General features: G+C 44.8%; 1 protein-coding gene across 2 annotated transcripts in view; it reads right to left on the bottom strand.

The window, feature by feature from the left end:
- LOC135508246 (formin-like) overlaps positions 1–15,527 on the bottom strand; it is a 69,411-nt gene that overhangs the window by 9,617 nt on the left and 44,267 nt on the right. For both annotated transcript variants that reach the window (XM_064928305.1, XM_064928306.1), the window contains exon 13: positions 10,977–11,069. In XM_064928305.1, coding sequence (XP_064784377.1) covers positions 10,977–11,069 — 93 coding nt within the window. The remainder of the gene's footprint in view (positions 1–10,976; positions 11,070–15,527) is intronic.

Here is a 15,527-nt window from a genome sequence, read left to right as displayed (position 1 = left end):
TCAGCATATGTGGGAACTCCTTCAAGACTTTTGGAAAAGCATTCCAGGTTATGCTGGTTGAGAGAATACCAAGAGTGCGCAAAGCTGCTATCAAGGCAAAAGGGTGGTTACTTTGAAGAATCTCAAGTATGAAATATATTTAGATTTGTTTAACACTTTTTTGGTTCCTACATGATTTCATATGTGTTACTTCATAATTATGATTTCTTCACTATTATTCTACAATCTAGAAAATAGTAAAAATAAAGAAAAACCCTTGAATGAGTCGGTGTCCAGACTTTTAACTGATACTGTACAGTATATATATATATATAGTGTGTTGATGAGGAGTGTGAGTTGGTGATGTCTGGAGTGTGGTGTAGTAGAAGAGGTCTCAGTGGACTGTGTTGAGGAGGGGAAAGGAGCAGAGACGCGGAGCAGGGGCACAGGCAGCACAGAGCTGGGCTGAGGAGTGAGTGTATGAGGCTCGGGAACTGGAGGCTCCTGTGTACTCCTGCCATGTAAAAGTGTCTAAATGCAAGGCAGATGTGTGCGGCCGGCCAGGGCGAGGTGCAAGAATTTATCTAGGGCCAGAGAGTGCCTGTGATCTCAGATTTATTGCATTTTTCCAGATTCATCCTTTTTACAATGATGGGGGACCTTTCCCACTTGAAGATTTAAGAGGGGAAGTCTCCCAAAAATTGTTCAAAGGCAGGTTTGCGGGTCTTTTGGGAGAGGGTGAGCTTAAGCTGCTACCACCCCATTTTTTTTTACATAAGCAGGCTGATTGTCTGAGATAAACCTAATGAAAGGAAGGGGTGGCCATGGCTGGGATGGTGGAGGAGGGGGGAGAGTCATGACCAATGGCGTTAGTCACAGCGGGGGGGTCGAGCTGGCGCCTGAGGTCCTCTCTGGTATGGTTCTGTGTGGAGGTGGCACCAGGCTGGCCGGCGCTCTGAGAGAGAGTTGTCCACGGAGAGAGAGAGAGATAGCGAGAGAGAGAAAGAAAGAGAGAAAGAAAGAGAGCGAAAGACAGGGAGAGGGAGAGCGCGAGAGAGAGAGAGAGAGAGCGAGGGAGAGTGAGTGAGAAAGAGGATGTGTGAAGTTTCTCTTTCTCTGCTACCTGTGTAAACATGAAACCAGTAGTGGCTAACTAGAAAGTTATGAGACACGCATGTTGAGAGGGACAATAAATTAGGCCTTTAAAACTCTGACACACTTTTCCAAACCACTGGTTTACCAAGCATTCAGATAACGAAGGGCTAGGGAACTACATATCCAGTATAAGCTGTGTTAAGGACCTGGAAGCTTTCTGTGAAAGAATATTACACAATCTTTACTGCATCGGTGACTACAGCTCCACTGCTATACATTTTTTTAAATATATGTATAGCTGAAGTCGGAAGCTTACATACACCTTCGCCAAATACATTTAAACTCAGTTTTCACAATTTAACTTGGGTCAAATGTTTTGGGTAGCCTTCCACAAACTTCCCACATTCCTCCAGTCAGAGCTGGTGTAACTGAGTCAGGTTTGTAGACCTCCTTGCTCGCAAACACTTTTTCTATTCTGCCCACAAATGTTCTATGGGATTGAGTTCGGGGCTTTGTGATGGCCACTCCAATACCTTGACTTTGTTGTCCTTAAGCCATTTTGCCACAACTTTGGAAGTATGCTTGGGGTCATTGTCTATTTGGAAAACCAATTTGCAACCAAGCTTTAACTTCCTGACTGATGTCTTGAGATGTTGCTTTAATATATCCACATAATTTTCCTGCCTCATGATGCCATCTATTTTGTGAAGTGCACTAGTCCCTCCTGCAGCAAAGCACCCCCACAGCATGATGCTGCCACTCCCGTGCTTCACGGTTGGGATGGTGTTCTTCGGCTTGCAAGCCTCTCCCCTTTCCTCCAAACATAACGATGGTCATTATGGCCAAACAGTTCTATTTTTGTTTCATCAGACCAGAGGACACTTCTCCAAAAAGTATTATCTTTGTCCCTGTGTGCAGTTGCAAACTGTAGTCTATATTTTTTATGGCGGTTTTGGAGCAGTGGCTTCTTCCTGCGGTGCGGCCTTTCAGGTTATGTCGATATAGGACTCATTTTACTGTGGATATAGAAACTTTTGTATCTGTTTCCTCCAGCATCTTCACAAGGTCCTTTTCTGTTGTTCTGGGATTGATTTGCACTTTTCGCACCAAAGTACGTTCATCTCTAGGAGACAGAACGCGTCTCCTTCCTGAGCGGTATGATGGCTGTGTGGTCCCATGGTGTTTATACTTGCGTACTATTGTTTGTAGATGAACGTGGTACCTTCAGGCGTTTGGAAATTGCTCCCAAGGATGAACCAGACTTGTGGAGGTCTACAATTGTTTTTCTGAGGTCTTGGCTGATTTCTTTTTATTTTCTCATTATGTCAAGCAAAGAGGCACGGAGTTTGAACGTAAGCCTTGAAATATATCCACAGGTACACCTCCAAGTGACTCAAATTATGTCAATTAGCCTATCAGAACCTTCTAAAGCCATGACATTATTTTCTGGAATTTTCCAAACTGTTTAAAGACACAGTCAACTTAGTGTACATAAACTTCTGACCCACTGGACTTGTGACACAGTAAATTATAAACTAAATAATCTGTCTGTAAACAATTGTTGGAAAAATGACTTGTGTCATGCACAAAGTAGATGTCCTAACCGAGTTGCCAAAACTATAGTTTGTTAACAAAAAATATGTGGAGTGGTTGACAAAATCGTTTAATGACTCCAACCAAAGGGTATGTAAACTTTCAACTTCAACTCATTTCCATACATACTCAATCAATCATCAAAGGTGTATGTGTGAACGTTAGTGTGTGTGTCTGTGTCGATATATCTCTCGTTCTCAGAAATGATGAATATACCTTGTTCCTTGCCAGCCTCAATCTTTGAACTTTGTTAAGCTGTGCTGGTGTTCATATTGTTGTCCTATCAAGAGGGAGCCTACAGCCTCTTATTACCATGGCACAAACAAATATACAGGTTTTCAAAGCCTCTGCCCAAGACAATTGATTGCCAACACAGTGAAGACGTCAGGGTTGCGCAAATATGAACTAGATGATTATGGCCATGATAGTCTGGTGGGGAAAGGCTGGGAACTTGGCCTGGTGGAAACCAGTGTACAATGGGATCTTTAGTGAAGGACTGACCTTACCCTTTGCAGGGCAGTATATGATATTGACCAATAATACAGATAGAGATTTGACACACTGGAATCTTAAAAGCAATAAACATTCTAGATCATTCTAGAATATTAAAATTTGAGTGCCTTGCGGTCAGATGACAAGCAGTTGCCATACCAAGCGGTGATGCAGCCAGTCAAGATGCTCCCAACTGTGCAACTGTGGAACTTTTTGAGGATCTGAGGGCCCATGCCGAACCTTTTCAGTCTCTTGAAGGGGAAGAGGCGTTGTCGGGCCCTGTTCACAACCAGTGGTGTAAAGTACTTAAGTAAAAATACTTTGTCGTTTTGGGGGGTATCTGTACTTTACTATTTATACTGAACAAAAATATATATGCAACATGCAACAATTTCAAAGACTTTACTGAGTTACAGTTTATTAAAGAAAATTAGTCAATTGAAATAAATTCATTAGACCCTAATTTATGGATTTCACATGACAGGGAATACAAATATGCATCTGTTGGTCACAGATAACTTTAAAAAAGGTAGAGGCCTGGATCAGAAAACCAGTTAGTATTTGTTGGGACCACCATTTTTCTCATGCTGCACTGCATCTCCTTCACATAGAGTTGATGAGGCTGTTGATTGTGGCCTGTGGAATGTTGGCCCTCTTCTCTTCAATGGCTGTGTGAAGTTGCTGGATATTGGCAGGAACTGGAACACACTGTCGTACACGTCGATCCAGAGCATCGCAAACTCAATGGGTGACATGTCTGGTGTCTGGTGAGTATGCAGGCCATGGATGGACATTTTCAGCTTTCAGGAATTCCAAATCGTTGCGACATGGGTCCGTGCATTATCATGCTGGAACATGAGGTGATGGCTGCGAATGAATGGCACAGAAATGGGCCTCAGGATCTCATCATGGTATCTCTGTGCATTCAAATTGCCATCGATAAAATGCAATTGTTTTCGTTGTCAGTAGCTTATGTCTGCCCATACAATAACCGACATACAAAAAACAATGTTGGAGGCGGTTTATGGTAAAGAAATGAACATTAAATTCTCTAGCAACAGCTCTGGTGGATATTCCTGCAGTCAGCATGCCAATTGCGCACTCTCTCAAAACTTGAGACATTTGTGGCATTGTGTTGAGTGACCAAACTGCACATTTTAGAGGGGCCTTTTATTGTCCCCAGCACAAGGTGCACCTGTGTAATGATCATGCTGCTTAATCAGCTTGTTAATATGCCACACCTGTCAGGTGGATGGATTGTCTTGGCAAAGTAGAAATGCTCACTAACAGGGATGTAAACAAATTTGTACACAAAATCTGAGAGTAATTAGCTTTTTGTTTGTATGGAATATTTTTGGGATATTTTATGTCAGCTTTTACTCCATACATTTTCCCTGACACCCGAAAGTGCTCGTTATATTTGGAATATTTAACAGGACAGGAATATGGTCCAATTTACGCACTTATCAAGAGAACATCGCTGGTCATTCCTACTGCCTCTGATCTGGTGGACTCACTAAACACACATGCTTCGTTTGTAAATGATGTCTGACTGTTGGAGTATGCCCCTGGCAGTGGTGGGAAAAGTAATACATTGTCATACTTGAGTAAAAGTAAAAACTCCTTTATCGAAACTGACTAAACTAAAAGTAAAAATCTAATAGTATCTGGTTTTAAAAGTACTTAAGTAGATTGGTGGAAAAGTACTCAATTGTCATACTTGAGTAAAAGTTCAAAGTTAAACGAAATTATATAAATATATATATTTATTTAACCTTTACTGAACTAGGCAAGTCAGTTAAGAGCAAATTCTTATTTACAATGACAGCCTACTCCAGCCAAACACAGACGACACTGGGCCAATTGTGCTCTGCCCTAACGTACTCCCAATCACAGCCAGACGTGATAAGAGCCTGGATTCGAACCAGGGACTGGAGTGACGCCTCTTGCACTGAGATGCAGTGCCTTAGACCATTGCACCACTCGGGAGCCCATACATATAAAATTAGTTATATTGAAACAAACCAGACGCCACAAGTTTCTTGTTTTAAAAACTTGACAATGTGTTATATTGATAGGTGCTTTTACCCCCAAGCCATAAGACTCCTAAACAAGTAATCAAATGGCTACCCGGACTGTTTGCATTGTGTCATCCCCCCACCCAACCCCTCTTTGACACTGCTGCTACTCTCTGTTTATCATACATGCATAGTCACTTTAACTATACATTCATGTACATACTTCCTCAATTGGGCCGACAAACCAGTGCTCCCGCACATTGGCTAACCAGGCTATATGCATTGTGTCCCACCACCCACCACCCACCAACCCCGCTTTTACGCTACTGCTACTCTCTGTTTATCATATATGCATAGTCACTTTAACCATACCTACATGTACATACTACTACAATTAGCCCAACTAACCGGTGCCTGTATATAGCCTCGCTACTGTTATAGCCTCGCTACTGTGTATAGCCTTGCTACTGTTATTTTTCAGTGTCTTCTTAATTTCTTTACTTATCTATTGTTCACCTAATACCTATTTTTTACTTACAAATTGCACTGTTGGTTAGGACCTGTAAGTAAGCATTTCACTGTAAGTTCTAAATCTGTTGTATTTGGCGTACGTAACAATTAAACTTTCATTTGATTTGACACAACAGTGGTAGGTCTGATCACCAACAACGAGGAGACAGCTTATAGGGAGGAGTTCAGAGACCTGACAGTGTAGTGCAAGGACAACAACCTCTCCCTCAACGTGATCAAGACAAAGGAGATGATTGTGGACTACAGGAAAAGGAGGAACGAGCACGCCCCCCTTCTCATTGACGGGCTGTCGTGGAGCAGGTTGAGAGCTTCAAGTTCCTTGGCGTCCACATCACCAACAAACTAACATGGTCCAAGCACACCAAGACAGTCGTGAAGAGGGCACAACAAAACCTATTCCCCCTCAGGAGACTGAAACTATTTGGCATGGGTCCTCAGATCCTCAAAAGGTTTTACAGCTGCACCATTGAGAGCATCCTGACTGGTTGCATCACTGCTCGGCCTCCGACCGCAAGGGACTACAGAGGGTAGTACGTATGTCCCAGTACATCACCGGGGCCAAGATTCCTGCCATCCAGGACCTCTATACCAGGCGGTGTCAGAGGAAGGCCCTAGACCTTGTCAAAGACATTGTCAAAGACTCCAGCCACCGCTTCTACCCCCAAGCCATAAGACTCCTGAACATCTAATCAAATGGCTAAAATACCCCTTGTATATCGCCCCGCTATTGTTATTGACTGCTGCTCTTTAATTATTTGTTATACTTATCCCTTACTTTTTGGGGGGTATTTTCTTAAAACTGCATTGTTGGTTAAGGGCTTGTAAGTATGCATTTCACTGTAAGGTCTACCTACACCTGTTGTATTCGGCGCATGTGACAAATAACATTTGATTGGATTTGATTTGAAGTTAGGGACTCAGCATTTCAGCATTCTAGCAGAAATGTCCAAAATCTGAGCAGATGAAACATGAGGAAGAGCAGTACTGTATGTATGGATGGGAAGCAGGGGTGGGTCACAGCCCCCACAGCTTCCTCACAGCCTCCCGACAGTCTCCCAGGCAGTTCTGGGTCAGCGCTCCACAGACACGGTCACATGAGCTGCTCTGCTCCACTGCCTCGCACAGGAGCAAGCATGGAGTGCACTATGACCAACAGACTCTCCCTCCTCCATAAAAAAGCATACAGTGTGTATGAGATAATACTGTCTCCCTTCTTACACATGCTTGCTTATGGTTATCACTGTCCATCAATACCGATGACGAGATTGCTACCAGAAGCACACCGACACACGCGCACGCCTGGACAACACTAATACTGTTCAGTCAATTCAATATTTAGATCCCCCACAACTCTTTTGTGTGAGAACTGTTCCTTTGTTCTGTATATTAAAGTCATACAATCATCCTCAAGAGATGAGCAATGGAAGGGACCTGTCACCAGCACTAAACCGCACTGCTTCACAAGTAAAGGCAACTGCTGGAGGAGCTCTGTTTATTAAGAATGGTTTATATGTTTCCCACTGGAAAGTTTATGTTTAAGATGTGTTTTTGTTAACCAATACCATTTTGTAGCCAGTGGCAACCATCATGGTTTAAAGACCTTTCAAATATTCTGTGATATTGATCAATAATACAGATAGAGGTTTGACACACTGGAATGTTAAAAAGAGTAAACATTCTAGAACACATTTCCATTTGCAATGTGTAACTAGGAGACAAACGTACCAAGGCAGACTTTGTTTGCAACACATACAGTACATTAATAATTTCTATGCTGAAAACACTGCCCTGCCTCCAGTTCTCACTCTGTACCTCCAATAACATGTGGATGCAATCTCTCTGTGAGATACCTCATTTGCATTTTTTATAGAAAGAGCCTATTGTTTAACAATATTCTCTGTCCGCCACAAGTAATGTGTGCAATTTGCCCTTTAATGTAGTAAAATCTAGATCGCCTTGCGTGATGCTGACACTTTTGTCTGTCACTAGTACTTTGTAGAGATAAAAGACGTTGTTGTGGATGTTGGCCTCAGAGGTGGTCCACTTTAAGACACCTCTGATGCTCTACCAGACCTATAGAGGTTTATAGACCTGAGTCAGTGTGTTTTGTTAATAGCCCGCTCTTTGTGGCTCTTTGAGCATGCAGAAATGTGAAGGCCCTCGCCTCGCCTGTGGCAGCTATGTGAAGATGGTGAAGGTGGCGAGATTGCATGCAGGTGGTTGTTGGCTTACCAAGTTGCTTTGAGATAGATTCTGTTTGGTTGCACTTATGTTTACCCACTGCGAGACTGTTGAGAGCTTGATCATTTAAAACCAGTGAACTGTGTGAGAACATTGGCAGAAGCACACCTACATACTGTATGGGAGTCCTAGTTGGCACTCATTCAAATGGGGAAGAGCTTCTGTATGTATTATGATGCTTTAGCGACACAAGTCTGGCATCCACTCTGCATAAGCTTGACACAATGCTTCTCCCTCTGTCTGCAAGACACATTGTAATGCAAGTTAGAATCAGATGTGTCTCTGCTATGTGAACAATAACTCCTGGGAATATTTACACAGTAATTTCCAGTAAATCAGGGATCACACCGCGTCTCTGTAAACTCCTTCCCTCTGCCTCTCACATCCCTATGATCAATAGTAATCACAGTTGAACACGTTGGCCCTTTGGAGGAACGCTCCGAGATGGATGTCCACTTTCTCTCTAGGAACACTATGACCTCTTTGTTTCCTCATGCTGCATACCACAGAAACCATACAGGAGCCCGTGTCTGCATGATGGACGTGAAAAAGCTTTCTGTTTTCAACGGCAGCAGCTCTACTGGCTGACTGGCTGCCTTTGCAAGGCACTGGAGGGGGCTGTGGGAAGTGTCTGGGGTGAAGATGTCTAGTGGAGGGGGGAGAGGTAGAAGGGATCAGAGCGTCTCCACCTCGGTGCAGTGTGTCCCTGGCTAACACAGTGGTCCCCAAGCTGTCCAACCAGCCTTTACGAGGCCTCAGCCAGGGATGTCCTGCCAGCTTTATAGCAGCCATGAGTACAGGCAGCATGTTAAGGGCAATGTGATCCTCTCTACAGGCTTAGGCTTTAGACTCCTGTCCCTGACAGGCAGCTCTGTCTCGAACTAACGCTGGCATGGGCTCCACCACCACCCAACTAACGGCCTGACAAGGCAAAAAAATATATAGTGAAGAGCTAAATTACAGCTTTGGGCTTTAATGGTTCCTCTCAGTGTTTTTGAGAAAGGAAAACAGGATCTTTCTAGTTTCTCTCTGAGTTTGATTTCTTTACATGACATTCTCCTCAGCAATAAATAGTCTATGTGGAGAATATTTCATCTCTGAAGACAGATTTGGAGAACAGTGGGTTCATTCTCCATTCAGAGAGATGACAGGCTGGCTTAGAGACATGACAGAGGGGGTAAAAATACATCATCACTATCTACTGGTAGAACTTGGGAGTGTGTCACAGAGTATGATTTGGCGGTAGGAGAAGGGGGAAGGTCATCTCATCACTCAGTTCAGTGGACGGGCTCTGACACAGGCCTCTGCTTGCCTCAGATACAGTGAGTGATATCAAAAAATCGAGGATCCTCATTTCCAAGAGCTGCCATTATAATCAGTAGAGAAAAAGTGGCTTACGGAGAACAAGGGGAGTGTAAACACATCTAAACTCCCAATCAGGCCATACCCAGTACAGCCACTCTGGCCTCTGGCTTTATTAGCTTCCACTGGGGCTCAAACAGCCTGCCCTGCCCAGCCTGGGTTAGGTGATACGCTATGAGTCAGCTGGAGCAGTATTTACTAAAACAACATATAAAAACAACACATAGCACCCCCTGGAGGTCAACACATGGGGTCATGTCTAGGGTTGCAAAGCTACAGGTGATTTACCAAAGTTACCAGAAACTATAGTAATTTTGTTAATTAACAGGAAATATATGTCAATCTATTGTAACTTTGGTAATTTATACTTGAATAACTTTAAAAAAAATCATATATAGTCATATAGTTTATATCTATATTCCAATATTGTCCATAAGTTTCTAGTAGATGGACTCAATGGTTGAAGAGAAAATAGCCTAAATCCTGTAACTGCAACTATTGACTTTTCTTCACAACTGCCATCAGTTTGACGCCAAAACATTGACAACCAATACATATTGATTTAGTCAAAAATAAATAATAATACAAATATATATACAGTGCATTCGGAAAGTATTCAGAGTCCTTCCCTTTTTCCACATTTTGTTACGTTAAAGCCTTATTCTAAAATGGATTTAATAAAAAACTGTTACTCATCAATCTACACACAATACCCCATAATGACAAAGCGGAAACAGGTATCTAGACATGTTTGAAAATGTATTTAAAATTATTTACATAAGTATTCAGACCCTTTACTATGAAACTTGAAATTGAGCTCAGGTGCATCCTGTTTCCATTGATAATCCTTGAGATGTTTCTACATCTTAATTGGAGTCCACATGTGGTAAATTCAATTGATTGGACATGATTTGGAAAGGCACACACCTGTCTATATAAGGTCCCACAGTTGACAGTGCAGGTCAGAGCAAAAACCAAGTCATGAGGTCGAAGGAATTGTCCGTAGAGCGCCGAGACAGGATTGTGTCGAGGGCACAGATCTGGGGAATGGTAGCAAAACATTTCTGCAGCATTGAAGGTCCCCAAGAACACAGTGGCCTCCATCATTATTAAATGGAATAAGTTGGGAACCACCAAGACTCTTCCTAGAGCTGGCCACCCAGCCATACTGAACAATCAGGGGAGAAGGTCCTTGGCCAGGGAGGTGACCAAGAATCCAATGGTCCCTCTGACAGAGCTCCGGAGTTGTTCTGAGGAGATGGGATAATCTTCCAGAAGGACGACCATCTCACAACCATCTCTGCCGCACTCCACCAATCAGGCATTTAAGGTAGATATAAGGTCATGGGGTCTGCATACTTTCTGAATGCACTGTACATGCAATATGCTTTGTGGACTTCAGCGGACAGAGGTTGCTCTCCAGTTCTCCAATTTATTCTGCCACTGTATCTTCTTATTGTTTCAGCCTTATGCCTATATATCACGCTGGCAAGGCATATGAACTAACAGGTTATAGAGCAAGTAACGCAATTAAGACAACACATACAGCAGGTTGTGATAGGGCTTTTTTCCCCTGGCATCCCAGTGATTTTACCCATGCACCGCTACTGTCCGAGTCATGTCTCTTCTCCTCCCCTCTCTCTGGTTATGGTTTGTTTTACTCACCGGTCGAGACGAAGGCCTCCATTTTCTCCTTGAAGGGCTGGAGGTCCTTCTCAGAGGAGCTAGCACACACCTTCTGAACAGCCTTTTCACACACTGAGGGAGAGAGAGAGCGGGAAATGTTAAATATCTGACATTTCGCAGCAGGAATGGATTAAAAAAGCTCTGGCCTGGGTTGGGTGGGGGAGAGAAAGTGTGAGCGAGAGTAGACTGTATACTGCGGTGTACTGTGTGAATTTGGCATTTATTATTGGGCTAAGCTGTAAAACAATAACAAGCGTGCCTAAACAGCAAATGTAGCACATTTCCAGCACTTTCATAAGTGAGTTAACCAAAGCCTGCCGAGGGAAAACATTTGAGGGGAAATGTGTGTGAATCTCCTCCAAAACATCCCAACCAGATGGCTATTGAAAAGACCTTGCAATCACTTAAATGAGCTTGGTCTGCATTCAAAATGAGAAATGTATGATAAATCTTCATAAACACAGACTGTTCTTTGAATGTGAGTAGGGTGTCCAATCTGTTACTCTCAAAGAATGTGAGGATATAACACATGTTGACGCCACAGATACTGGGGTAAGACAGTCATCCAACCAACACCATGAGCGTTTGGCCCACGAGCTAGATATGACATGGTGGCAGTAGATGGGCCTGTCCTGTTCTGGCTCTCTCCAGTGGAACTGGACATGTGGGTGACGGCTGAATGTTGAAGCCTTGTTTGTTGTGGATGGGTCTTTGTTGCCCTGCCAAACCACCTAGCTCACACAGGCTCAAAGGAAACAATGATGACTTGGGCAAACATGAGCCAAACTATTTCATTTTCTCCTAACAATCAGCGTGGGACGTTATATACAGAGCGGCCTGCCGGAATAACTTTTGCAACTTGACTCAAACCTGCAAGTCATTAATGAGTGCAGTAAATACCTTGTGTTGGTTATTACTGCATAGCTAAATGTCTTAACAACACAACAGGAACACTTGGCTGGTCAGAGTGTGAGACTGCTTCACTGGTTTCCAGAAGAATCCAGAGGGATGTATTAAGAACAGGTGAATATGCCCAGCTACCCACAATCCTTTTCCAGGGTCTCAGGAGTAGTTGCTCTTGAAAGGTGAGGGACTAAACTTGAAATACTGCACACTAATTGAGTAAGAAAATACATAATCTACAGGGACAACCATGACCCAAACCTGATCAGGTGAGCCCGCTCAAACACTACTGAAAAGTTAGTACTTAAAAAGAAAAGTCTTAGATCCCTCGCTCCATAAAATCCCCGTCTCAAACAGGCACATTAAAGGGTGTTCAAAACAGCAAGACTACAATTAAGAGGCGGATCTCCTCTAAATGTGGTCCAGACAGTGTAGGCCACAAGAAGGAAACCCCCAAAACATCAGCAGCTGCATGAAATAAAAACCCAGTGGGCTCTGGTTTAGGACATTGTCCTACAGTGACAATACATAGGCACAGAGGAGGGGTAGGGGTGGGGGGAGAGGGAGGAGGAGGAGGAGGAGGAGGAGCTGGAAGAGGATCAAGGGAGCCCTTTCTAAAGCAGCCTCCTGGGGATATGCAGGCTACAGTGTAAAAGTATTACTACAGTCTAAAAGTATTTCTGCAGTGTAAAAGTATTACTACAGTCTAAAAGTATTTCTGCAGTGTAAAAGTATTACTACAGTCTAAAAGTATTTCTGCAGTGTAAAAGTATTACTACAGTCTAAAAGTATTTCTGCAGTGTAAAAGTATTACTACAGTCTAAAAGTATTACTACAGTCTAAAAGTATTACTACAGTCTAAAAGTATTTCTGCAGTGTAAAAGTATTACTACAGTCTAAAAGTATTACTACAGTCTAAAAGTATTACTACAGTCTAAAAGTATTACTACAGTCTAAAAGTATTTCTGCAGTGTAAAAGTATTACTACAGTCTAAAAGTATTTCTGCAGTGTAAAAGTATTACTACAGTCTAAAAGTATTTCTGCAGTGTAAAAGTATTACTACAGTGAAACAGCATTACTACAGTGTAAAAGTATTACTACAGTGTAAACATATTTCTACACTGTAAAAGTATTACTACAGTTACCGTGTAAAAGTATTTCTACAGTGTAAAGGTATTACTACAGTGTAAAAGTATTGCTACAGTGTAAAAGTATTACTACAGTGTAAAAGTATTACTACAGTGTAAAAGTATTGCTACAGTGTAAAAGTATTAATACAGTGTAAAAGTTTTGCTACAGGGTAAAAGTATTACTATAGTGTCAAGCCCTGGTCTTAGCATTTTGTGTTTTCTTTATCTATTTGGTCAGGCCAGGGTGTGACATGGGTTTTTGTATGTGATGTGTTTTGTCTTGGGGTTTTTTCACAGGTATTGGGATTGTAGCTTAGTGGGGTTTTCTAGGTTAGTCTATGGCTGTCTGAAGTGGTTCTCAATCAGAGGCAGGTGTTTATCGTTGTCTCTGATTGGGAACCATATTTAGGCAGCCATATTTTTTTGAGTGTTTCGTGGGTGATTGTCCTTGTTTCTGTCTCTGTGATACTTTGCAGCAGTATAGGCTGTTTTGGTTTTCGTGTTACGTTTCTTGTTTTGTAGTGTTTGTGTTTAGTTGTTTTTTTCATTAAACATGAATCTCAATAGCCACGCCGCATTTTGGTCCGACTCTCCTTCAACCAAAGAAAGCCGTTACAGAATCACCCACCACAACAGGACCAAGCGGCATGGTGACAGGCAGTGGCAGCAGGAGCTACGAAGTCTGGAGTATACGACTTGGGAGGAAATAGACAGGTGGGCGGTCGACCCAGGGAGAGTGCCAGAGCCCGCCTGGGATTTGCTGGAGCAGTGCGAAGGGGGTTACAGGAGAATGGAGTTGGAGAAACAAGCATGGCAGCGTGGAAGGAAGCCAGAGAGTCAGCCCCAAAAATTTCTTGGGGGGGAGGCACAGGGAGAGTGTGGCAGAGTCAGAAGTCAGACCTGAGCCAACTCCCCCTGTTTATCGTGAGGAGCCAAGGAGGAGACCAGAACCAGAGCCGGTGTTGGAGGTGAGCGAAGCAGAGACTGTGAAGGAGTTAATGGGGAAATTGGAGGAGAGAGTTATGAGGGAGTTGCTGTGTTGGTGCTTTAGGCATGGAATTCGCCCGACGGAGCGTGTCGGGGATTTGATGGCACCTGGGTCAGCGCTCCATACTCGTCCTGAGGTGCCTGTTAGTCGGCTGGTGAAGATTGTGCCAGCCTCACGCATCAGGCCTCCTGTGCACCTCTCTAGCCTTGCACGTCCTGTGCCAGCCCTGCTCTCAAGATCTCCAGTACGCCTTCACGGTCCAGGCCATCCTGTGCCACCTCCACACACCAGCCCTCCGGTGGCAGCTCCCCGCACCAGGCTTCCTGTGCGTGTCCTCGGCCCAGTACCACCAGTGCCAGCACCACGCACCAGGCCTTCAGTGCGCTTCGCCTGTCCAGCGCTGCCAGAGCTTTCCGCCTCTACAGCGCTGCCGGAGTCTCCTGCTTGTTTAGCGCTGCCAGAGCTTTTCTCCTCTACAGTGCTGGCGGAGTCTCCCGCCTGTTCAGCGCTGCCAGAGCCTTCCTCCTCTACAGCGCTGCTGGAGTCTCCTGCCTGTTCAGCGCAGCCAGAGCTGCCAATCTGCATGGAGCAGCCAGAGCTGCCAGTCTGCATGGAGCAGCCAGAGCTGTCAGTCTGCAAGGAGCTGTCAGTCTGCAAGGAGCAACCAGAGCTGCCAGTCTGCATGGAGCAGCCAGAGCTGCCAGTCTGCAAGAAGCCGCCAGAGCTGCCAGTCTGCAAGAAGCCGCCAGAGCTGCCAGTCTGCAAGAAGCCGCCAGAGCTGCCAGTCTGCAAGGAACAGCCAGAGCCATCAGTCAGCATGGAGCAGCCAGAGCCATCAGTCAGCATGGAGCAGCCAGAGGCGTCAGTCAGCATGGAGCAGCCAGAGCCGCCAGTCAGCATGGAGCAGCCAGAGCCATCAGTCAGCATGGAGCAGCCAGAGGCGTCAGTCAGTATGGAGCAGCCAGAGCCGTCAGTCAGCATGGAGCAGCCAGAGCCGCCAGTCAGCATGGAGCAGCCAGAGGCGTCAGTCAGCATGGAGCAGCCAGAGGCGTCAGTCAGCATGGAGCAGCCAGAGGCGTCAGTCAGCATGGAGCAGCCAGAGGTGTCAGTCAGCATGGAGCAGCCAGAGCCGCCAGTCAGCATGGAGCAGCCAGAGGCGTCAGTCAGTATGGAGCAGCCAGAGCCGTCAGTCAGCATGGAGCAGCCAGAGCCGCCAGTCAGCATGGAGCAGCCAGAGCCGCCAGTCAGCATGGAGCAGCCAGAGCCGTCAGTCAGCCAGGATCTTCCAGACCCGCCAGTCAGCCAGGATCCGCCAGTTAGCCAGACTCTTCCAGATCCGCCAGTCAGCCAGACTCTTCCAGATCCGCCAGTCAGCCAGAATCTGCCAGAACCGCCAGCCAGCCAGGATCTGCCAGAGCCAACTACCTGCCTGAGCTTCCTCTCAGTGCCGAGCTTCCTCTCAGTGCCGAGCTACCCCTCAGTGCCGAGCTACCCCTCAGTCCCGAGCT

The sequence above is a fragment of the Oncorhynchus masou genome, chromosome 21, assembly GCF_036934945.1.
Source record: "Oncorhynchus masou masou isolate Uvic2021 chromosome 21, UVic_Omas_1.1, whole genome shotgun sequence".
NCBI classification, from domain to species: Eukaryota; Metazoa; Chordata; class Actinopteri; order Salmoniformes; family Salmonidae; genus Oncorhynchus; species Oncorhynchus masou.
Note: the sequence above shows the minus strand (reverse complement) of the source record. Positions and strands in the feature narration are given on the sequence as shown.